Source organism: Salvelinus sp. IW2-2015, linkage group LG26 (genome assembly GCF_002910315.2).
Source record: "Salvelinus sp. IW2-2015 linkage group LG26, ASM291031v2, whole genome shotgun sequence".
NCBI classification, from domain to species: Eukaryota; Metazoa; Chordata; class Actinopteri; order Salmoniformes; family Salmonidae; genus Salvelinus; species Salvelinus sp. IW2-2015.
The window spans coordinates 29,465,944-29,491,118 of record NC_036866.1 but is presented as its reverse complement, the minus strand read 5'-3'; the positions used below and the strand labels follow the sequence as shown (position 1 = coordinate 29,491,118).

The following is a 25,175-nucleotide window of genomic DNA, read 5'->3' as shown; positions in this document are numbered from 1 at the left end:
GGTTTATACAAATCTCCTCTGTTGAAAACGAAATGTTAGTCTAAAATAAATGTGAGATAATGTCTGGATGCTTTCTACAGTGAGATAAAGTTTATAAATTGCCTGGCTGGGCTGATGAGACAGTGGATTGCGCAGTCAGATGGAACAGAGTACATAGGCATTTTAACATCATAGATTTAGCCGATGGTAACTTGTGGAATAGACACCATCTGGAATGCTGTTTTAAGCAATTAGCATTCAGGATTAGAACCACCCGTTGTATAATACCCCGTAATGTCAAAGTGGAATTAGATTCTTTGATTTTCTTACAAAATAATAAAAAAAATGGAAAGCTGAAATATCTTGAGCCAAAAAGTTTTCAACCCCTGTGTTATGGCAAGCCTAAATAAGTTCAGGAGTAAAAATGTGCTTAACAAGTCACATTAAGTTGCATTAGACTCACTCTGTGTGTAATGATAGTGTTTAACATGATTTTTCAATGACTACCTCATCTCTGTACCCCACACATACATTTATCTGTAAGGTCCCTCAGTCGAGGGATTTCAAACACAGATTCAACCACAAAGACCAGGGAGGTTTTCCAATGCATCTCAAAGAAGGGCTCCTATTGGTAGATGGGTAAAAATAAGAAAAGCAGACATTGAATATCCCTTTGAGCACAGTGAAGTTATTAATTACACTTTGGATTGTGTATCAATACACCCTGTCACCACAAAGACACAGTCATCCTTCCTAACTCAGTTGTCAGAGAGGAAGGAAACCGCTCAGGGATTTCACCATGAGGCCAATGGTGACTTTAAAACAGTTACAGAGTTTAAAAACTTATTTGGGATCGGTGTCCCTTCCACGGGACGGTTGAGCTAACATAAGCTAATGCGATTAGCATGAGGTTGTAAGTAACAAGAACATTTCCCAGGACATAGACATATCTGATATTGGCAGAAATGTATATTCTTGTTAATCTAACTGCACTGTCCAATTTACAGTAGCTATTACAGTGAAAGAATACCATGCTTTTGTTTGAGGAGAGTGCACAATTTTGAACATGAAAAGTTATTAATAAACATTTGGGCAGTCTTCATACAAAAGCTTGAACAGAAATGCAATGGTTCATTGGATCAGTCTAAAACTTTGCACATACACTGATGCCATCTAGTGGCCAAAATCTAAATTGCACCTGGGCTCGAATAATACATTATGGCCTTTCTCTTGCATTTCAAAGACGATGGTACAAAAAATACATAACAGTTGGTTTTTTCCTTGTATTATCTTTTACCAGATCTATTGTGTTATATTCTACTACATTCCTTTCACATTTCYATAAACTTCAAAGTGTTTCCTTTCAAATGGTACCAAGGATATGCATATCCTTGCTTCAGGGCCTGAGCTACAGGCAGTTTGATCTGGGTATGTCATTTAGGGCAGAAATTGAAAAAAAATGGTCCAATCCTTAAGAACTGCCATCCTTAATGGCTGTTAAAAGAGAACTGAGGATGGCTCAATAGCATTGTAGTTACTCCACAATATTAACCTAAATGACAGAGTGAAAAGCTTGTACAGAGTAAAAATAACAAAATAAAAATGTGGCAAAGAAATTAACTTTATGTCCTGAATACAAAGCTTTATGTTTGGGGCAAATCCAACACAACACATCACTGAGAACAACTCTTCATATTTTCAAGCATGATGGTGGCTGCATCATGTTATGGGTATGCTTGTCATCGGCAAGGACTAGGGAGTTTTTCATAATAAAAAGAAAAGGAATAGCGATAAGCACAGGCAAAATCCTAGAGGAAAACCTGTTTCAGTCTGCTTTTCACCAGACACTGGGAGACAAATTCACGTTTCAGCAGGAAAATAACCTGAAACACAAGGCCAAATATACACTGGAGTCGCTTACCAAGATGGTATTGAATGCTTGAGTGGCCTAGCTACAGTTTTGACTTAAATTGGCTTGAAATTCTATGGCAAGATTTGAAAATTGCTGTCTAGCAATGATCAACAACCAACTTGACGGAGCTTGCAGTATTAAAAAAAGTATTTTATTTTTTATTTTATTTAACCTTTATTTAACCAGGAAGGGCTCATTGAGATTTAAAATCTCTTTTTCAAGAGCGTCCTGGCCAAGATAGGCAGCACCAAGTCATTACAAAAATTACAGACARACAACATGAAAAACTACAAGTAATCTAGTAAAAACCATTGAAATCACAAGAGTATAACAAAAATCAAAAACAGTAAATTAAAAACATTGAAAGGTCAGGGAATCAGTCTCAAGATCATTCATCAGTGATTTTAAAAATACCAATCGGGACAAGTTCTTCCAGTTTAAAAGTATTTTGTAAGGCGTTCCAAGACGATGGCGCAGAGTACATAAAAGCCCTTTTACCAAATTCAGTTCGGACATTTGGAACAGTTAGCAAGATAAAGTCCAGCGAACGAAGAGAACACCCACCACATTTCTGAACAATAAAAATGCCCAAATAAAAAGGTAGTAAACCCAAATTGGCTTTATAAATAAAAGTATACCAGTGACTGAGCCTACGAGTGACTAGAGAAGGCCAGCCAACCCTGGTATAAAAAGTGCAGTGGTGCGTAAGGGTTTTACAGTTTAAAATAAATCTCAAAGTGCCATGGTAAAGGGTGTCAATTGATCTCAAACACTGAGCGGAAGCATTCATATATAAAATATCCCCATAGTCTAGTAAAGGCATAAATGTAGCTGATACTAGCCTCCTTCTGGCTTCAAAAGAAAAACAGGCCTTATTCCTAAAATAAAATCCCAATTTCAGCCTACATTTTTTTGTAAATTGTTGAATATGCAATTTAAAAGAGAAGCCGTCATCAATTAAAATTCCAAGATATTTATATGAGGTTACAACCTCAATCTCCTTGCCCTGACAAGTAGTAATAGGTGAAAGTTTCAGAGGTCTATTTCTTGCTTTAGAAAACACCATTAGTTTAGTTTTGTCAGTATTGAGGATAAGCTTCAATTGACACAAGGTATGTTGAACAGTATAAAAAGCAGTTTGCAAGTTCTGGATAGCTTTTGTAAGAGACGAGGCATAACAATAAATAACAGTATCATCAGCATAAAAATGAATTTGCGCATTTTGGACATTTTTGTCTAAATCATTTATATAAATAGTGAATAAGAGAGGACCAAGTACAGAGCCTTGGGGCACACCATTAAAGACAGACAATTTAACAGACATAAGCCCATCAAATTGAGTGCACTGAGTTCTATCAGACAGATAGTTAGCAAACCATGCAACTGCATGCTCTGAAAGACCTACACTCGACAATCTCTGCCTGATCAACTGTATCAAAAGTCTTAGAGAGATCAATAAAAAGTGAGACACAGTGCTGTTTTTTTGTCAAGGGCTTCAGTGATATCATTTAAAACCTTCATGGCTGCTGTAATTGTGCTATGCTTCTTCCTGAAGTCCGATTGGTACATTGATAAAATAGAGTTAGTAAATAAAAACTATTTTAGCTGTTTACTCACAAGGGTTTCAAGTATTTTGACCAGGGGTGACAGCTTTGAGATTGGCCTATAATTATTTAAAAGAGTTGGATCTCACCCTTTTAAAAGTGGTAGGACAAATGCTGATTTCCAGATTTTCGGAATTTCATTACATTCCATGGTTAGATTGAACAGATACAGTATGTAAGTGGTTCAGCTATGAAATCAGCTGCCAGATTTAAAAATGCAGGGATCCAAAAGATCAGGACCTGCAGGCTTTCTCTGATCTAATGATTTCAGGCCTTTATGTACCACCTGCACTGAGAATGGCAAAAAGCTAAAAGTTTGACCAGCTCTCACTGGTTCATCCACACAGGGTTGTACAGAGACAGAGGACACTGAATCAAACAGCCTACCAGATGATACAAAGTGCTCATTGAAACAATTCAGCATTTCAGTTTTGTCATATACAGCAACAGAGTCCTTCAAAACACATGACGGTAATTCATTAAAATTACTGTTATATTATTCATCCTAATCAGACAGGTTTTTTACATGGACGATACATTGGAGATAATATAAGACAAGTACTGGAAACAATTAAACACTATGAAATATCGGGGACACCAGGTCTGGTTTTCATAGCTGATTTTGAAAAGGCTTTTGATAAAGTACGACTGGAGTTTATATATAAATGCCTGGAATATTTCAATTTTGGGGAATCTCTTATAAAATGGGTTAAAGTTATGTATAGTAACCCTAGGTGTAAAATAGTAAATAATGGCTACATCTCAGAAAGTTTTAAACTATCTAGAGGAGTAAAACAAGGTTGTCCACTATCGGCATATCTATTTATTATTGCCATCGAAATGTTAGCTGTTAAGATTAGTTCAAATAATAATATTAAGGGATTAGAAATCCGTGGCTTAAAAACTAAGGTGTCATTGTACGCTGATGATTCATGTTTTCTTTTAAAACCACAATTAGAGTCTTTCCACGGCCTCTTAGAGGATCTAGATACTTTTGCTATCCTTTCTGGATTAAAACCAAATTATGATAAATGTACCATATTATGTATTGGATCACAAAAAAAATGCACATTTTACATTACCATGTAGTTTACCAATTAAATGGTCTGACGGAGATGTGGACATACTCGGTATACAAATCCCAAAAGAAAGAAATGATCTCACTCCAATACATTTTTATACAAGGTTAGCAAAAATATATAAGATCTTGCTACCATGGAAAGGAAAATACCTGTCTATTTGTGGAAAAATCAGCCTGATTAACTCTTTAGTTATATCACAGTTTACCTATTTGCTTATGGTTTTGCCTACACCTAGTGACCTGCTTTTTAAATTATATGAACAAAGAATATTCAATTWTATTTGGAACGGCAAGCCAGATAAAATTAAAAGGGCCTATTTATATAATGAATATGAATTCGGAGGGCAGAAATTATTAAATATTAAAGCATTAGACCTCTCACTAAAGGCATCAGTCATACAAAASTTATACTTAAATCCAAACTGATTCTCTAGTCAATTGGTACGAATGTCTCATCCTATATTCAAGAAGGGCCTTTTCCCCTTTATTCAGATTACACCTGCTCACTTTCGGTTGTTTGAAAAGGAAATAATCTCCAAAATATCTTCATTTTTTAAACAAGCCTTAGAAAGTTGGTTGCAATTTCAGTTTAATCCACCTGAAAGGACGGAACAAATAGTACAACAAATATTGTGGTTAAATTCAAATATACTAATTGATTTAAAAAAAAAATGTATTTATTGAAGAAATGTTTAAAAAAGGTATACTTTTAGTGAATGATATCATAAATGGGATTGGTGGAGTTATGTCACACATGCAGCTAACACAGACATATGGAAATGTCTGCTCTACCCAAAATTACAACCAATTAATTGCAGCATTACCACAAAAATGGAAGAGGCAAGTAGAAGGGGAAAAAAGTAAGGAACTTGTATGTCGGCCCTGTATTAAAGAACATAAATGGTTAAAGAAAAGTGTGATAAATAAAAACATAAACCAATTTCATTTAAGGACCAAACAACTGACAGCTGTGCCATATAAATTGCAAAATAGTTGGGAAGAGATTTTCGATRTACCCATTCCATGGCACATGGTTTATGAATTGATACGCAAAACAACGCCAGATTCAAAACTTCAAATTTTTCAATTTAAACTACTATACAAAATTCTTGCAACTAATAGAATGTTATATATATGGGGAATACAATCTTCCCAGCTCTGCAGATTCTGTTGTGAGGAGACAGAGTCATTAGATCATTTATTTTGGTATTGTCCATATGTAGCTCGTTTTTGGTCACAGGTCCAGGAATGGCTGAAGAATTGCAACATTTGCCTAGAACTAATGCTACAGATAGCAATACTGGGKGATTTGAAAAGCCATAGTCAATCAATCAATAATATAATAATTATTTTAGCAAAAATGTTTATTTTTAATTTACAATCTGTAGAAACTATGAGAATAGGAAGGTTCAATTCTTTTGTGAAGCATCACAGCACAGTTGAAAAATATATGGCAAATAGAAATCCGAAATGGATGATGTTGAGAGATAGATGGGAGGGGTTGAATGGAGCTGAAGGGTGGGACTAATAACAAGATAAACAATGTAAAACATACGGGATATGTACAATGTATATAGGTTTGGAACTTTTGTGAAATAGCACAGTTACAAATAGAAATCAAACTGGATGGACATCAGAAATAGAGGAAGGACTAAGAACAAACAAGAGAGAACTATTGTAAAGTAGACTGTGTCTGTAAAATGTGTATAAGATGTTTAAATTGAAAGTAAAAGCAGAAGTGTTTATTAGTTTACTCCAATTGGGGGATCGGTGGTAGGGTTTGCGGGGAATAATAATAAAGGTATATCCTTTAAAAAGTATATGTCTATATAGGTATATGTATGTATATATGTGTATATGTATGCATGCGTATATGGATATATATATTTACCCAAAAAATATGGGGGATTGGAAATGATGCAGACAATTACATTGGAAGCAACATTCTTTCTGCAATATTAAGCTGATCCACCCCTAAAAAAATTTAAAACATTACTGTTACCAGACATAGACTTAATAGCCTTCCAAAACGTTCTAGGGTCATTCAGGTTATCAGTGGTAACAGACATAAAATATTCAGACTTGGCCTTCCGGAGAAGAAAATAACACTTGTTTCGTAACTGCCTAAAAATAAGCCAATCAGCATCAGAACATGATTTCCTTGCTTTAGCCCAGGCTAGATTACGGTCGTGAATAATACAAGACAGCTCAGAAGAAAACCATGGATTATCCCGCCCTTTAAACCTGAACCTGCGGAATGGGGCATGTTTGTTTACTATTTGGAAAAAAACATCATGAAAGAATATCCAGGCAGTTTCCACATCAGGGATAAGCTCAATCTTGCTCCAGTCAAAATCAAATAAATCATGAAAGAAAGCCTGCTCATTAAAACACTTCAAGTTTCTCTTACGAACAAAACGTGGGTTTGTCTTAGGAACCTTAATATTTCTAACAGCAACAACAGCACAATGGTTACTTAAATATTCTGCGGTTGGTGTTTTTTGTAATGATTTATCTGGAACATTTGTTAATATCAAATCAATCAGGGTAGATGTATCTGGGCATTTAAGATTTGTGCGAGTGGGTGAGTTAATCAACTGGGTATAATGTATAATGTGCAATGATTGTACAATCCAGGTGTGAAAATCAGAGACTTATCCAGAAAGGCACATAGAATCACTTTTGACAGCGATTACAGCTAATATGTACTGTACTGACTCAGGGGTGTGAATACTTATTTAAATTAGATATTTATGTATTTCATTTTCAATGAATTTGCAAAAATTTCTAAAAACATGTTTTCACTTTGTCATTATGGGGTATTTTATGTAGATGGGTGAGAAAATGTTTGAATTCAGACTGTAACACAAGATAATGTGGAATAAGTCAAGGGGTATGAATAGTTTCTGAAGGCACTGTACAAAAAAACAGTAGCTAAATGGAATGGATGTCCTGTTATGATTAAAATCATTGTGGGAAGTTACCTCTTGACGCTAGGGGTCAGATTATATATATATTTTTTAAATAACGTTCCCAAGGTAAACGGACTATTTCTCAGGTCCAGATCGTAGAATATGCATATAATTTACAGATTGGGATAGAAAACACTCCAAAGTTTCCAAACCTGTCAAAATATTGTCTGTGAGTATAACAAAACTGATTCTGCAGGCGAAAACCTGAGAAAATCTAACCCGGAAGTGATTTTTTTTATTTTTTATCTGTGTTTCCTGGCCCGTCTTTCTTCCATTTAAAGGGGTATCAACCAGATTCATTTTCCAATGGCTTCCTCAGGCTGTGACCAGGCTTTAGAYATAGKTTCRGGCTTTTATTTKGAAAAATGAGCGAGATTTTTCAAAAGTAGTCAGGTGTCCTCWGATTAGTTCCTGCGCGCGAGAGGGTAGCKCTCCATTTTCTTTTTCTCTCTTATTGARTAGGTTACGGTCCGGTTKAAATATTATCGATTATGTTTGTTAAAAACAACCTGAGGATTGATTATAAAAAACATTTGACATGTTTCTACGACCATTACGGATACTTTTTGGAATTTTCATCGAACGGAACGAGGCTTTGGTCTTCTGAACATAACGCGCAAACCAAATGGCGTTTTTTTGTTATAAAAATAATATTTATCGAACAAAAATAACATTTATTGTGTAACTGGGAGTCTCGTGAGTGCAAACATCCGAAGATTATCAAAGGTAAGCGATTCATTTGATTGCTTTTCTGACTTTCGTGACCATGCTAATTTGGGGCTAGCTGTTCTAGCATTGATTGATACACTCACAAAAGCTTAGATTGCTTTCGCTGCAAAGCATATTTTCAAAATCTGACACGATAGGTGGATTAACAACAAGCTAAGCTGTGATTTGGTATATTTCACTTGTGATTGCATGATTGTAAATATTTTTAGTAATATTTTGCGCCCTGCAATTCAGCGGTTGTTTAGGAAAATGATCCCGTAAAAGGGATCCGTAGCGCAGAGAAGTTAAGAGTTAATGCAAGAGGCATTCAGCCATGGCATTGTAAACATTATTTTGATTAGCTAACTTTAGCATAACTAGCTAGCTACTTCTGTACAAATTATGAACTCACCACTCGAAAATCACAGAGAATTCAGTTTAAAAACATGCCTCTCTCAATATAATGTTAGAGGTTCCGCAACCCTAACCAGAAGTTTTACTTTTGGTTCTCTTTTCTTGACAGTGTTGAAATATGTATCGCCTTATTTGACCGACTCTGTAAATGTCAGTCAAAAAATAGGATGGTGAAGGGACAGATACAGTTTTAAAACACTGTATAGACTCAGTATAACCTTTACCAACTGACACCATTGAGAAGGATGAACTGAAAAGTACTGATGTTATGGAGAATATTTATGCTAATATTAGTGCTGAAACCGTAATGGTTCTTCATGACCCCAACATTGAGACCCAGGATGTCACCTCCAGTGGTATGGCAGGAAGGCAACAATTTGGTAAGATAAAAAAAACAACACACGCATCTTTCACAACCTGCTAAGCTGCGCCATAGTAAACTGTAAATCATGTCTTTGATCCTCAGCAAAGAGTAACCACCTCAAAGTTGCTGTAGTGTGTCTGGGGCTGCTGTGCGTTCTTTTACTGACTGGGATCATAGGCCTTTGTGTCCACTGTGAGTTTACCCAGTTTTATATCATTAATAGTCAGGTTGTTTTAGTGTGATTATTTTGGTCATTGCTTTTTATGTTTCTTTGCAGACAACGGAGTGGCAGGTGACTTTGAGGAGGAGCAGACTAAGCTATTGACAGAGACAGACCAGCTAAAGGGGGAGATAGATAACCTTCAAAATAAATTATTGTTTATGGGTGAGTGAGTTATCCATATCTGACCACACCATTTGGACTGGCTGGAATTCAATCACACACACATACCATAACAATCACAATTAATTTTGTCATTATTAGTGTTATTGGGTCCATGGGTTTTCGAGTATAAAGCTGCTGCTTGAACATGTGTTCTCCTTTGCTCTTCAACAGAGCATCATTTTAAAATGGGATGGTGTCACTTTGGATCCAGTTTTTACCTCTTCTCCACTGTGGGGAAGACTTGGGAGCAGAGCAAACATGACTGTGTAAGGAGAGGAGCAGACCTGGTGATCATAGACAGCAGAGAGGAACAGGTGAGACAGAGAGACAGAGAGAGAGAGAGACAGAGAGAGAGAAGAGGGGAAAAAAGGAGGGGAGGGGAAAGGAAGAGAAGAGGGGAAAAAGGAGGGGAGGGGAGAGAAAAGGGGTAAATGGATAGTGGTAGTAGCAGCAGTAGAAATGGTGTTGTAGTTATTAATAGCTGTTTTGGTGATTTATTTTATTATTATTATTATTTTTTTTTCTTTAACTTTTACTTGGTACTCATCCCGGATCCGGGAACACCCCCCACAGTAAAAAAGCTGACTAGCATAGCCTAGCATAGCGTCACAAGTAAATACAAGCATCTAAATATCATTAAATCACAAGTCCAAGACACCAGATGAAAGATACAGATCTTGTGAATCCAGCCATCATTTCTGATTTTTAAAATGTTTTACAGGGAAGACACAATATGTAAATCTATTAGCTAACCACGTTAGCAAAAGACACCACTTTTTTTACTCCATCAGTTTTCTCCATAGTTTTCTACTCCATCAGTAGCTATCACTAATTCGACTAAATAAAGATATATATAGCCACTAACCAAGAAACAACTCAAAGAGTAACATCCCTGGATAGACATATTATGATATAGCATATGGTTTTTTTGAAAAATATGCATATTCAGGTATAAATCACAGTTCTACATTGCAGCTGCAATCTGAAATAGCGTTGGAAGCAGCCGGAATAATTACAGAGACCGACGTCAATTACCAAAATACTCATCCTAAAACATTTCTGAAAAATACACAGCCTACAGCAATTGAAAGACACAGATCTTGTGAATCCAGCCATCATTTCTGATTTTTAAAATGTTTTACAGGGAAGACACAATATGTAAATCTATTAGCTAACCACGATAGCAAAAGACACAACTTTTTTTCTCCACCATTTTTTTCCTGCATCAGTAGCTATCACTAATTCGACTAAATAAAGAATATATAGCCACTAACCAAAGAAACAATCTCATAAGATGACAGTCTGATAACATATTTATGGTATAGCATAGTTTTTTTTGAAAAATGTGCATATTTCAGGTATAAATCACAGTGCTACATTGCAGCTGCAATCTAAAATAGCGTTGGAGCAGCCGGAATAATTACAGAGACTGACGTCAATTACCAAATACTCATCCTAAAACATTTCTGAAAAATACACAGCATACAGCAATCGAAAGACACAGATCTTGTGAATCCAGACAATATTTCAGATTTTCTAAGTGTTTTACAGCGAAAACACAATATATCGTTATATTAGCATACCACATGAGCTACATCACCCCCACTTGAATCAATGCAAAGGGGGCGATAACGTTATCGCACACAAATATATAAATTTTTTCACTAACCTTCTCAAGAATCTTCAGATGACAGTCCTGTAACATCATATTACACAATGCATATAGAGTTTGTTCGAAAATGTGCATATTAGCATCACAAATCGTGGTTATGCAATGTAATCTGTCAAACCATGGCATGCATCTGTCCGGCGCCATCTTGAAAGGCACCTATTGTACGATTATTTATCGATAGATTGACAAAAAAAATACAGGTTGGACAGCGAAGAAGATGCATTGGTTATTAATGCAACCTGATTTAGAGATTTTAAAAATTAACGTTACTAGACAACATTGTGAGTTACAGCCAGACTAGTGCCGAAAAAATGCCGAACACTGCGTTACATTTTTCCACATAAATACGGAATAAAATCATAAATAACTCTTACTTTTGGACGAGCTTCCATCAGATTGGGCAATGTGTCCTTTGTCCAAAATAATCGTTGCTTTGTTGTAAAACGACCTCTTCAACTTCGGAACTAGCAGCTAACGATAGCTACACGGCACACACATGTCCAAATCCTCAAACGCAATACTAAGAAATTCCGAAAAATAGCAATATACTCGCATAAACTGATATAAATCGGTTTCAATAACTTCGTTATGATGTTTCAAACACCTATATCGAATTAAATCACAGACGGATAGAATTGGTCAATAACGAGAGCTTTTGAGCTGCCATTCTGATGTCCTCCCTTGCGTCCTGGCGACGTCCAAGAAAGGGACATCTCACTCCATTGCCTTTATAAACTCTGAGAAACACGTAGAGAGCCATTCCACTTCTCATTGGTTACTGACATCCAGGGGAAGGCGGGTGCAGTTCATTTCGATCCATAGGGCACACAGAGAGCTTAAAACTGATCCGAGATCCGAAGACTATTTTTCAGAGCTTCGCATGTCCTGTCATGAGTTGCTGTAGACAGAGTTCTGGTTACACAAGACATAATTCAAACGGTTTAGAAACTAGAGATTGTTTTCATCCAATAGTAATAATAATATGACATATTGACGAGCAAGAATTGAGTACGAGGCAGTTTAATTTGGAAATGTAAAAAAATAAATAGTGCTAACAGCTCCCCCTATGGACAAAAGGTAACTGTTATTTCCGTCATTACCCTCTAGGTTTGCTTCAGGTAGAAAAATCTAGGAAATGTTCTTTAAAATCAATGCCTGGGATGGTGTACTCTAACACAATTTAATTGCACAAAGCCTATTATTTGGCAGGGGAAACTATTTGTAGATCAGTGATTCTACACGTCACGTCACTTCGCTCAAGCTGATCCTCTCCAAAGGACTTGGAAGTTGAAGCAAAACATTTATCAATTAGGAGCAGTTTAACAGGCGAGTCAATGAAACCAACCGTGGAAGTATGTTGTAGCGATTTCAGAGGGTAGCCCCAACCGAGACTCGAACCCAGGTCTAGTGACTTTCAAGGCTTAGGGGATCCCCCCCACCAAACCCTCAAGCTTGTGTCATTTAACATTTCCTAGGATTTTATACCTGCAGCAACCCTAGTGGATAATGATGGAAATATTGATGAAAGAAAAAAAACAGAAAACAACTGGCCCTAGTTATTGATGAAGGATTCAGTGAGTTTTGTTGACATTAAATGTCTGTGCCAATACTTTAGAATTTTATCATTGGATTCAATGGGATGTTCTGGATTGGTCTGTCTGACAGAGAGACAGAGGGGTCATGGAAATGGGTGGATGGAACACCACTGACCATACAGTAAGACATTTAAATAATCTAATGTCCCATAATAACTGTATTTCATTTAAAGCCACAGGCCTCAATTTCTTTACATTACATTCCATTTACTTTGTGTTTGTAAACTGAGGGCTGGGTCTTGATTGGTTACAGGTACTGGAAGAGTGGAGAGCCTAACAGTTACGGCGGTGAAGAGGACTGTGCTGAGAGAAGCTTAATTTATTCTAACACAGAGCAGAGCTGGAATGATGCACAATGTGGTCAACTGAAGTTAGGGATTTGTGAGAAAGTGGCTTATCCGTAACTCAAACTGCATATATAACTGCATTCTTTTCTTTTCATTTTTTCATGAACTATCAAGTAATATACTGTATATGCTTTTATTTACAACTCCTGCTTGGACTATTGCATAAAATTATTAGATTATCATTTCAATTATAATTTCAATTAATTATATTTCCCCGTTGTTTAAATAAATAAATATATATATCAATGCCTAATTAGCTTAGTACAACTGCTATTACCCTATAATAACCCCAAAATATGTTATTTTATGTTGTTTTGAGTCTTTTGAGTCTTTTTATATCTTATACCAAAAGTATGGATGTATGACTCCTCCACTTGTTTCCAAATAAAATAAGAATTACACACCTATGCCCATCTGAATCATTCCATGGTATCACATACAATGCTTTCTTACATGTCTAAACTCTTTGAATCAAAACATTTTAAAACAACTAGCAAATCCTTTACAGCAGGAGAATGGCCCTCCACCAGAGGAAACAGAGAAGAAGAGAAGGTTTCTCCCGTTCTGTTCCTCCATTAGCTTAAATCATCAGTGTGGCTGTAGGGTTAGAAGCAACCGGGGGGGGGGGTGGACAATAATGAAGTGTGGAGCTAAGTAACTGTGGAGTCCCTGCCAAGGCCTAATTACACATTCATCCGCTGGCATATATCACAGTTACAGAATGTCAACAGGCTGCCATGACTCACAGCTGGCACTACAGGGTTTACGGATCAGCCCTGTGAGTGTGTGTGTGTTTATTTGTTTGTGTTTGTGTGTGTGTGTATGTGTGAGTAAGTGTGTGCGTTCATGTGTTGTTCCTGGCCTGAGGATATGGCCCCTGAGTTTTGATTATGTACTAGTGGCTATGATACCCAGAGGTGGTAGAGGAAACACCACCCTGGTAGAATAACACACTATTACACATAGTCCCTGGTAGTGAAACGCATCAACACAGTAATACACTTCCACAGGTCTCATACAGAGATTGCTTGGCCTCTGGGAATATGGGTAATGTACAGTAGGCTCTGATCTCTGCTATAGAGGGCCAATGGGGGAATAATGACATGGCCTCACTGCCCTGTCCTGTCTACTCTTGCAGAAACAATACTGGAGGTCTCAGAAACAGATTCATTTTACAATGGGAAATCATATAATATTTTGAAAGGGGGTGGTCGAGAGAGCGAGAGAGAGAGAAATTGTTCATAGCTGCATCTCCTCATCTGCACCATGTTTCTCATAATTTAGTCTGGTTAATTGAACGCTCCTTCTAAGAAGATTATCCTCCTGCAACATGTAATTTTAGGGTCAGGCACTCATCTCATCTCCTTTTACTGGAGTTGATCATCTTGTAAAAGTCCAGATGGCTGATAAGATCTATCGCCTTTCTGTAGACAGAGATATGGAGCTTGTATTATGTAGACACAGATACAGTAACTTTGGAAAGTATTCAGACCCCTTGACTTTTTCCATATTTTGTTACGTTACAGCCTCATTCTAACATGTATGATATTGTTAGTTTGCCTCATCAATCTACACACACACATAGTGACAAAGCAAAAACTGTTATTTAGACATTTTTTTCGAATGAAAAAAAAATGTATCACTGAAATATGACATATACATAAGTGTTCGGACCCGTTACTCAGTACTTTGTTGAAGCACCTTTGGCAGCAATTACAGCCTTGAGTCTTATTGGGTATATACATAAGTATGGAGTTTCTCCCATTCTTCTCTGCAGTTCCTCTCAAGCTCTGTCAGGTTGGAATGGGAGCGATGCTGCACAGCTATTTTCAGGTCTCTCCAGAGAGGTTTGATCGGGTTCAAGTCCGGGCTCTGGGTGGCCGCTCAAGGACAATCAGAGACTAGTCCCGAAGCCACTCCTGCGTTGTCTTGGCTGTGTGCTTAGAGTTGTTGTCCTGTTGGAAGGTGAACCTTTGCCCCAGTCTGAGGTCCTGAGCACTCTGGAGCAGGTTTTCATCAAGGAGCTCTCTGTACTTTGTCCCTGATGCTGAAAATATTCCCACAGCATGATGCTGCCACCATCATGCTTTACCGTCAGGATGGTGCCAGGTTTCCTCCAGATGTGACGCTTGGCATTCAGGCCAAAGAGTTCAATCTTGGTTTCATCATACCAGAGAATCTTGTTTCTCATGGTCTGAGAGTCTTTAGGTGCCATTTTGCAAACTCCAAGCGGGCTGTCATGTCGCTTTTTCTGAGGAGTGGCTTCCGTCTTGCCACTGTACCATAAAGGCCTGATTGGTGGAATGCTRCAGAGATGGTTGTCCTTCTGGAAGGTTCTCCCATCTCCTCAGAGGATCTCTAGACCTCTGTCAGAGTGACCATTAGGTTCTTGGTCACCTCCCTGACCAAGGCCCTTCTCCTCCTATTGCTCAGTGTGGCAGGGCGGCCAGCTCTAGGAAGAGTTTTGGTGGTTCAAAACATCTTCCATTTGAAGGTTCTTGGGGACATTTTAAGGCTGCAGAAATGTGTTGATACCCTTCCCCAGATCTGTGCCTCGACACATTCCTGTCTCGAAGCTCTACGGACAATTCCTTCGACCTCCTGGGTTGTTTTTTTCTCTGAGATGCACTGTCAACTGTGGGACCTTAAATAGACATGTGTGTCTTTCCAAATCATGTCCAATCAATTGAATTTACCACAGGTGGACTCCATCAAGTTGTAGAAGCACCTGAAGGATGAGCATTGGAAACAGGATGTACCTGAGCTCAATTTCGAGTCTCATAGCAAAAGGGCTGAATAYTTCTGTAAATAAGTATTTCTGTTTTTATTTTTTATAATGGGATATTGTGTGTAGATTGCTGAGGATTTTCTGTTATTTAATCAATTTTAGAATAAGGCTGTAACGTAACAAAATGTGGAAAAAGTCAAGGGGTCTAAATACTCTACGAATGCACTGTATAGAGGTAAAGTTATGTGGATAACAATGTAGAGCTTATATTATGTAGACAGAGCTATAGAGCTAACATTACCACAGAGACATAGAGCAAACATTACCGTAGAGACATAGAGCTTATATTACGTAGACAGAGCTATAGAGCTAACATTACCACAAAGAGATAGAGCTAACATTACCACAGATACATAGAGCAAACATTACCACAGAGACATAGAGCTTATATTACGTAGATAGAGATATAGAACTAACATTACCACAAAGATATAGAGCTAACATTAACTCAGAGACATAGAGCTTATATTATATAGATAGAGATATAGAGCTAACATTATCACAGAGAATAGAGTATATTGTGTAGAGTCAAGGATATAGAGCTAACATTATCACAGAGACAAGAGAGCTTATTATTAATATATGATATAGAGATTATAGAGCTAACAATTCACGAGACATAGAGTAAACATTAGACAGGACAATGAGCTACATTACCACAGAGACATGAGAGTAAACATTACACAGAGACATAGAGACTTAGATTATAATCAGCTAGAGGTTATAGAGCTTAATCAACACAGAGATATAGAGCTAACATTAACTCAGAGACAGAGAGCTTATATTATGTAGATAGAGATATAGAGCTAACATTATCACAGAGACATAGAGTTTATATTATACTAGAATAGAGTTAAAGAGCTACATTATACAGAGACATAGAGCTTTTTAATTAATAGATAGTATTATTATTAGCAATTACAGTTACCGACATTACACAAGAGACATAAGCTTATATTATATAGATAGAGTTATAGAGCTAATTACCACAGAGACAAGAGTAAATTACAACAGAATAGAGCTTAATATATATAGCTAGAGTTATAGAGCTAACATTAACACAGAGATATATGAGCTACATTACCAAAGAGATTAAGAGCTTATATTAGTCAAAGTTATAGAGCTAACATTACCACAGACATAGAGCTTATATTATGCAGACAGAGTATAGAGCTAACATTACCACAGAGATATAGAGCTATTATTATGCAGCATAGTAGAGAGTAACATTACACGAGACATATGAGCTTTATTATAGATAGAGTTTAGAGCAACATTATCACAGAGACATAGAGCTTATATTATATGATAGAGTTATAGAGTAACTTACACAGAGACATAGAGTAAACATTACCACAGAGATAGAGTTATATTATATAGATAGAGTTATAGACTAACATTACACAAAGATACATAAGTAAACATTACCACAGAGACATAGAGCTTTATATTATATAGCTAGAGTTATAGAGCTAACATTACACAGAGATATAGAGCTAACATTACACAGAGACAAAAGAGCTTATATATGTAGACAAATGTTATAGAGCTAACATTAACACAGAGATATAGAGCTAACATTACACAGAGAATATAGAGCTTTTATTATGCGATAGTTATAGAGCTAACATTACACCGAGACATAGAGCTTATATTATATAGATAGAGTTATAGAGCTAACATTACACAGAGACATAAGCTTATATATAGATAGAGTTATAGAGCTAACATTACCACAGAGACATAAGAGTAAACCATTACACAGAGACATAGAGCTTATATTATTATAGATAGAGTTATAGAGCTAACATTAACAGATACATAGAGTAACATTACCACAGAGACATAGAGCTATATTTATATAGCTAGAGTTATAGAGCTAATTAACACAGAGATATAGGATCTAACTTACCACAAGAGACGAGAGCTTATATTGTATGTCATTAAGTAGGTTATAGCTATAAAAAGGCTAACTATTACACAGAGTATATGAGCTTAACATTGACACAGAGATTATAGAGCTTACTATGTATGAGACAGAGTTATCAGAGCTAAACATTACGACAGAGAAGTAGAAGCTTATATTATGCAGAACAGCGTTATAGAGCTAACATTACCACAGAGATATAGAGCTTTTATTATGCAGACAGTTATAGAGCAAACATTACCACAGAGGTATAGAGCTTTTATTATGCAGATAGTTATAGAGCTAACATTACCACAGAGATATAGAGCTTTTATTATATAGATAAAGATATAGAGGCAATATTATGTAAAGGATTAGATATTAACTAAGATCCACTCTGACTAAGCTGATTCTCCCTTCAACTGAAATATTACTGGATTCTTACTGAGGCTCAGTTAATGGTCAAGGCTGATTTAATAAACCTGGAGCTTAATATCCAAATTCATGTCTTTTACTAATTGATCCTTGTCAGTTTGGTTTACTGTGACTTTCAACAAAGTCAATCTAAGGTAATCTGCTACAACTCTGCATTGGCTTGTGACAGTAGTTTACATTTAATAACACATATTTAAAACACACCTGTAATTAGATGAACATTCAGCTAACTTTCCGTCTAGAACGTTAGGACATGCTCCACCAGTGACAGAACGTCAAGAGGTCGTCAGACTTCCTCCTAATTAGACCTCACATACACTGAGCTGTCAACTGTGTCTGTCCATTAGCCTGGGACAGGTAGTCACAGACAAGGGCCTTGGACGAGTAGGATAAGGGATGAACCCACGCACGCTGTATCTGAACTTTGATTGTATAGTGCATTAACTGAATTTCTGAACAATTTCATAAGTAACTGTGTAAGTTATTCTTTTTGCGATTGCATTATGTGGTGAGTAGTGCTCTGATCATTTTCAAAGTCATTCCAAATTAAAAAGCAGGTTGTTTCCCTACTACAAAGTCAGAATGTATGGTCCTCAATGTGATTTCGGTTCCTCAGCATTTTAGGGACTTTGCTCTTGGCCTTGCAAAATAACAGCTTGTCACTGTTGTTTATTTGCAGGTCGTTGGGTGGCATCAGAAGGGATGAGTGAGATGTGAACAAGGAGGAGGAGCAACCAGCCGACCAGGAGAAGAGGAGAGCCGTTCTGTCCCCTCAGCTGGATGAGATGGGCAGATGTCGGTGAGACGATCACACAGGAAAACCCCTGGGGGGAGGGAGGGGGGGGGTTAGCGAGAGAGGAGAGGGAGGGGATGGAGACATGGAGACAGAGCAGTTGGTGGGGGTAGAGTAGTGGGATGAGGGGCAAACGGAGGAGAGGGAAGAGGAGGAAAAGCGGGAGAGAGAGAGACAGGTGGAGTTGATAAGGCTAGAATCTTGCTGGTCCTCCAGCTCACACCACATCATTCCTAATTTGAGTCATGTCTCTGTCTGTCCGCCTGATGTTCCCCTCCCAAAACCCTCACTCCTCTCTAACTCTCTTGCCTCTCTCTCTTTCAGAGAAGACCCACATAGATTAGATCTGTGCTGACAGGTTCGGGCTACGTGCGTACCGTCTGACTGACTGCTCTTTTTGACTTTGTGCGGTCTTTTGTGTGTGCAGTCGAGCGTCTCTCCCTGCCTGGCGTCTGAGGGTTTCATCTATGTGGCAGGTCTGTCATATCGCTGTGCCCACCATGCCAGATCAGTGCCAGTCCCAGCCAAATGGCAGCGCCTGACAAGAGCTCGCCATCTGACTCCTGTGTGTGTGTGTGTGTGTGTGTGTGTGTGTGGATTGTGTGTGTGTGTGTGTGTGTGTGGTGTGTGTGTGTGGTGTGTGTGTGTGTGTGTGTGTGTGTGTGTGTGTGTGTGTGTGTGTGTGTGTGTGTGTGTGTGTGTGTGTGTGTGGGGTGTGGTGTGTGTGTGTGTGTGTAAGGGTTGTTTGTGTGTGTATGATGCCTCGACATGACAGAAACCACAGCTGGCAAGCCACCTGACTGAGCAGACGGAGAGTGGCACTACAGAGAGACAAAAGGAGCACTGAGGACTGGGAGAGAAAGAACTGCTTTAACTGTGGCTTCAGAGAGACAGAAACACAAACAACAATTTCACAGTTTCCTGAAAGAAGGAACACAGACAGACAGACGAACAAAATAAACTAAGAGAACACAGTCATTGACCTCTCTCACTATGGATCTTTAGGCAGTTCAGAGCCAATGCAAAGAATCAAGTCCAAACACAGTTTCAACCTAAATTCATGACACAGCAAATGCCTTACCTCACAACAACCTTCTCATAACTCCACATAAACATACGGAAGAAGAGTCTCTCTGCTCTGACTCAACACTCCCTCTATATTAACTTTAGGCCAGAGCTGAAGTTATATCTACAGTAATATACCCTAATAGTGTTATGGCTGATGATGGATTGTCTAATGCATCTTCTGTGTTGTGTCATGTCCTATAGAGGACCAGAGAGTGACCACCTCAACCACTTTAGACTCATAAGGGGGATTAAAAAACTCTTCTTTCACACACACCACACACACACACACACACACACACACACACACACACACACACACACACACACACACACACACACACACAACACCACACACACACACACACACACACACACCACACACACACACACACACCACACACACACACACACACACACACACACACACCACACTGGGTTTAAACCCACTTCATGAGAAAAACATGGAGACAGAAACAGAGACAGAAAAAGACAGACAGAGAAATAGACACATAAACCAAATAGACAGAACACACTAAAGTCTGTTCATATCTGGGCTTAAGGATAAGCTCTACTGGTAATATCTGCTTGGCTGTCAATGAACTGAAAGAGAAAACAAGAAGGGTTTTTTACGCTATCAAAGACAAATTCAAATTGACATACCAATTAGAGTCTGGCTCAAAATATTCAAATCTAAAATTGAACCAATTGCCCTATATAGAAGTGAAGTGTGGTGTCAATAAACATTTTAAAACATGGGACAAACATCCAATTGAAATCCTGCAAGCATTCTTAGAGTACAGAGAAAGCCCCAAGTAATGCATGCAGGGTAGTATTAGGCCAATATCAATTACTAATTAATATCCAAAAAGTAGACATCGAATTCTATAACCACTTAAAAACAATCRACACTTACTCATACCACTATAAAGCCCTGAAATGACAAGAGATGAACATTGTAAGGGGTGCGTAACTGGTGGCAGGGAAGTCAGACGCAGGAGATCAGAACTAGGTAATAGCCGGAGCAGTTTAATTGCAAAACCAACGGCATAAAGAAATAACCAACATGGGTACGAAACCCGACGCGCACCAATAAACATGTGCACAAGCACTTACAACAACCAATTCCACACAAAGACATGGGGGGAACAGAGGGTCAAATACACAACAATTAATGAGGGAAATGAAAACCAGGTGTGTAGGAAAACAAGACAAAACAAATGGAAAATGAAAAGTGGATTGACGATGGCTAGAAGACCGGTGACGCCGACTGCCGGACACCGCCCGAACAAGGAGAGGAACCGACTTCGGTGGAAGTGCCAGTCAAAAGTTTGGACACACCTACTCATTCAAGGATTTTCTTTATTTTTCCTATTTTCTACATTGTAGAATAATAGTGAAGACATCAAAACTATGAAATAACACATGGAATAATGTAGTAACCAAAAAAATGAGGAYCGCCACAGGAAAGGAAGACTCAGAGTTACCACTCCTGCAGAGGATAAGTTCATTAGAGTTACCAGCCTCAGAAATTGCAGCCCAAATAAATGCTTCATAGAGGTCAAGTAACAGATACATCTCAACATCAACTGTTATGAGGAGACTGCGTGAATCAGGCCATGTTCGAATTGCTGCAAAGAAACCACTACTAAAGGACACCAATGATAAGAAGAGACTTGCTTGGGCCTAGAAACACGAGCAATGGACATTAGACTGTTGGAAATCTGTCCTCTGGTCTGATGAGTCCAAATTTGAGATTTCTGGTTCCAACTGCCGTGTCTTTGTGAGATGCAGAGTAGGTGAACGGATGATCTCTGCATGTGTGGTTCCCATCGTGAAGCATGGAGGAGGAGGTGGGATGGTGTGGGGGTGCTTTGCTGGTGACACTGTCTGTGATTTATTTACAATTCAAGGCAGACTTAACCAGCATGGTTACCACAGCATTCTGCAGTGATACGCCATCCCATCTGGTTTGCGCTTAGTGGGACTATCATTTGTTTTTCAACAGGACAATGACCCAACACACCTCCAAAGTGTGTGAGGGCTATTTGACCAAGAAGGAGAGTGGCCTCCACAATCACCCAACCTCAACCCAATTGAGATGGTTTCGGATGAGTTGGACCGCAGAGTACAGGAAAAGCAGCCAATAAGTGCTCAGCATATGTGGGAACTCCTTCAAGACTGTTGGAAAAGCATTCCAGGTGAAGCTTGTTGAGAAAATGCCAAGAGTGTACAAAGCTGTCATCAAGGCAAAGGGTGGCTAATTTTAAGAATCTAAAATCTAAAATATGAAATATATTTAGATTTGTTTAATACTTTTTTGGTTCCATATGTGTTATTTCATAGTTTTGATGTCTTCACTATTATTCTACAATGTAGAAAATAGTAAATATAAAGAAAAAACATTGAATGAGTAGGTGTGTCCAAACTTTTGACTGGGACTGTATACATATAGTCAAATACACCAGTTTGTAATCATCGCAACAAAATGTGTGACCTGTTGCAATAAGAAAAGGGCAACCAGTGGCGCTGAAACACAAGTAAATGAAACCTATATTTGAATAATATCTGATTATTTATTTTCCCCTGCCATTTGTACTTCTACTATTCGCACATTGTAACAACACTGTACATACAGTAGTTAATATTAATATAAAATGTCAAAAGTCTTTCTCTTTTGAAACTTTTGTGTGTTTAATGTTAACTGTTAATTTGTTATTCTTTATTTCACTTGTTTTGGCAATGCAAACATTGTTTCCCATGCCAATAAAGTCCCTTTGAATTGAAAACCTAAAATGGTTTCTGGCTGTCCCCATCTGAGAACACTTTGAAGAACCCCTTTTGGTTCCAGGTTGACCCTTTTGGTTCTAGGTAGAATAATTTTGGGTTCCATGGAGAACCCATCTCACAGATGGTTCTACATGGAACCCAAAAGGGGTCTTTCTACCTGTAACCAAAAAGGGTTATACTATGGGGACAGCTGGGGAACCTTTTTTCTGTAGACGCAGAGAAACAGACACTAGCCACTTAAATCTTTAAATTCTTCATTCACTTTCCCTCCCCATAACGAGACAGTCCCCATAGGGCTGTAATGAATAATCATTAGCTAAAGGTCCACAAATTATTGATGTAAAATAAGCAATGATATTTTTTGGGGGTTTCTCAATGTATTGCCATTAACAAGTAACTTGCAATCCAATAAATGTCAGTGTAGCTTTCAGTTAATTAAATGGCAGAATATTAGACTGTAATGCAGGGTGGCGTTTATATCTCAATTTCCACAGAACACAATTTATAGCCTGGACTTTATTTGAAGGGAACCACAAATAATGGCAGTTAAGACATCAGGGGGATGGACAGGAGATCACATTAATGAAATTAGATAGGGCAGAGCGTGATATACACAGCACTCACACTGGGCAGACTCACATGCGGGTGCATGGGTGGTGGATGGATGGACACAAATACACACACATCTAGAGAAAGGCAAACTCAACGACCGCATGCTGCCGTGGCATGCTCAGCTGCTCATGGGATGGAGCTTGGCTCATATTGTATATGGGTTGGCTTGTATTGGTATTGTGTGTGTGCTGCAGGATGCCATGGCTGGGCCTAAATTGGTGACCAGGGAGCATCCCTCTCTCTCTCTCCTCCTCTCTCCCCTCTACCTCTTCTCCTCCCTCTTCTTCTGTATCCTTTAGTTACGCTGGTACAGTTTGGGAGGGACCGTCACGCTCATCAGGGAAAACTTCCGCCTATTCTTTTCGGAGGAGGAACTGTCTACCACACACACACACACACACACACACACACACACACACACACACACACACACACACACACACCCTAATCCCCCTGGTAACAGGGAGGTGTCACTTGGGGAGGCAGCTGCAGTCGTCTGGGTGACGGCTCTCCTCAAATCAGAAACGCTCGTACCTGTCAACAGCAACCAGGCCCCCAGGCTACCACTGTCACACACACACACACACACAGAGAGAGACACACACACACACCAAACTCACCAGGGGATGGGGACAGATGAGGAATGAATGAGTGAGGGATGTTTCAGTTTTAGTCTGAACAGTGAGGCTGATTTCTGTCCCGACAGTGAGACCCAATTATGAGCAGTGACAGTTTGGCTGTAGTTGGTAATGTAGGTTAAGAGAGAGTGTGTGTGTTTGGACATGTTTAACTATTCTTGTAGGTACCAGATGTCCCCACAAGAATAGTAAACAAACAAAAATGTGACCAACTGGGGACATTTTGTTGGTCCCCACAAGGTTAAATGCTATTTCTAGGGGGTTTAGGGTTGAGGTGAGAATTAGTGTTAGGGTTAGGGTTAAGGTTAGGTTTTTGGGATAAGGTCAGGGTTAAGGTTAGGGTTAGTGTTAAGGTAAGAGTTTGGGTTAGGATTAGGGTTAAGGGTTAGGGAAAAACACAATTTTGAATGGGACTGAATTGTGTCTCCCCACAAGGTTACCTAGCTGTACAAGACTGTGTGTGTGTGTATGTGTGTATGTGTATGTGTGTGTGTGTGTGTGAGACAGGGGGACATAGAGGTGCTGAACTGTTTTACTATGGCAGCTCTAACAGTACTTGAGAACACCGTAGGAATCACCAGCACTGTAATTGACTAGCATTAGTCATCCCAGATAAGTGGGTAGAGGCTCACACTGTCAAGTTCACTGTCAAAAGAGAGGGATAGATACTAAAAATAATAATATTACAATGTATCTCTCTGTTTCCAAGCACACTTGTTTAATGTATGATTACATTCAAAGTGGTCTGTCCGTCTGTCTGTCTTTACTCTGGAAGCAAGAGGCCCACCGTATGTTGCAATCAGACAAATTGCCAAACCTCAGTCATGTGACAGTGGCTTTGTGTCTGAAAGAGGAGTGAAGTGTTGTCAATTTTTTTATTTTATTTTTATTTTACCGTTATTTTACCAGGTAAGTTGACTGAGAACACGTTCTCATTTGCAGCAACGACCTGGGGAATAGTTACAGGGGAGAGGAGGGGGATGAATGAGCCAATTGTAAACTGGGGATTATTAGGTGACCGTGATGGTTGAGGGCCAGATTGGGAATTTAGCCAGGACACCGGGGTTAACACCCCTACTCTTACGATAAGTGCCATGGGATCTTTAATGACCTCA

General features: G+C 38.5%; 1 protein-coding gene across 2 annotated transcripts; it reads left to right on the top strand.

Annotated features, from left to right (window-relative positions):
- The first annotated feature begins 8,497 nt into the window (after nt 1–8,497).
- Nucleotides 8,498–13,439, top strand: LOC111952914 (CD209 antigen-like protein E). 2 transcript variants are annotated; one of them, XM_023971933.3, is made up of 6 exons: nt 8,498–9,050; nt 9,137–9,226; nt 9,312–9,419; nt 9,591–9,733; nt 12,757–12,807; nt 12,940–13,439. In XM_023971933.3, exons 1-6 carry the CDS (start codon nt 8,939–8,941, stop codon nt 12,961–12,963), a joined length of 528 nt encoding a protein of 175 aa, XP_023827701.1. In that variant the 5' UTR covers nt 8,498–8,938; the 3' UTR covers nt 12,964–13,439. The 2 variants fall into 2 exon arrangements, with proteins under 2 accessions (XP_023827701.1, XP_023827699.1); XM_023971931.3 differs by having other exon boundaries at nt 12,707–12,807; nt 12,940–13,372.
- Nucleotides 13,440–25,175: the final 11,736 nt, after the last annotated feature.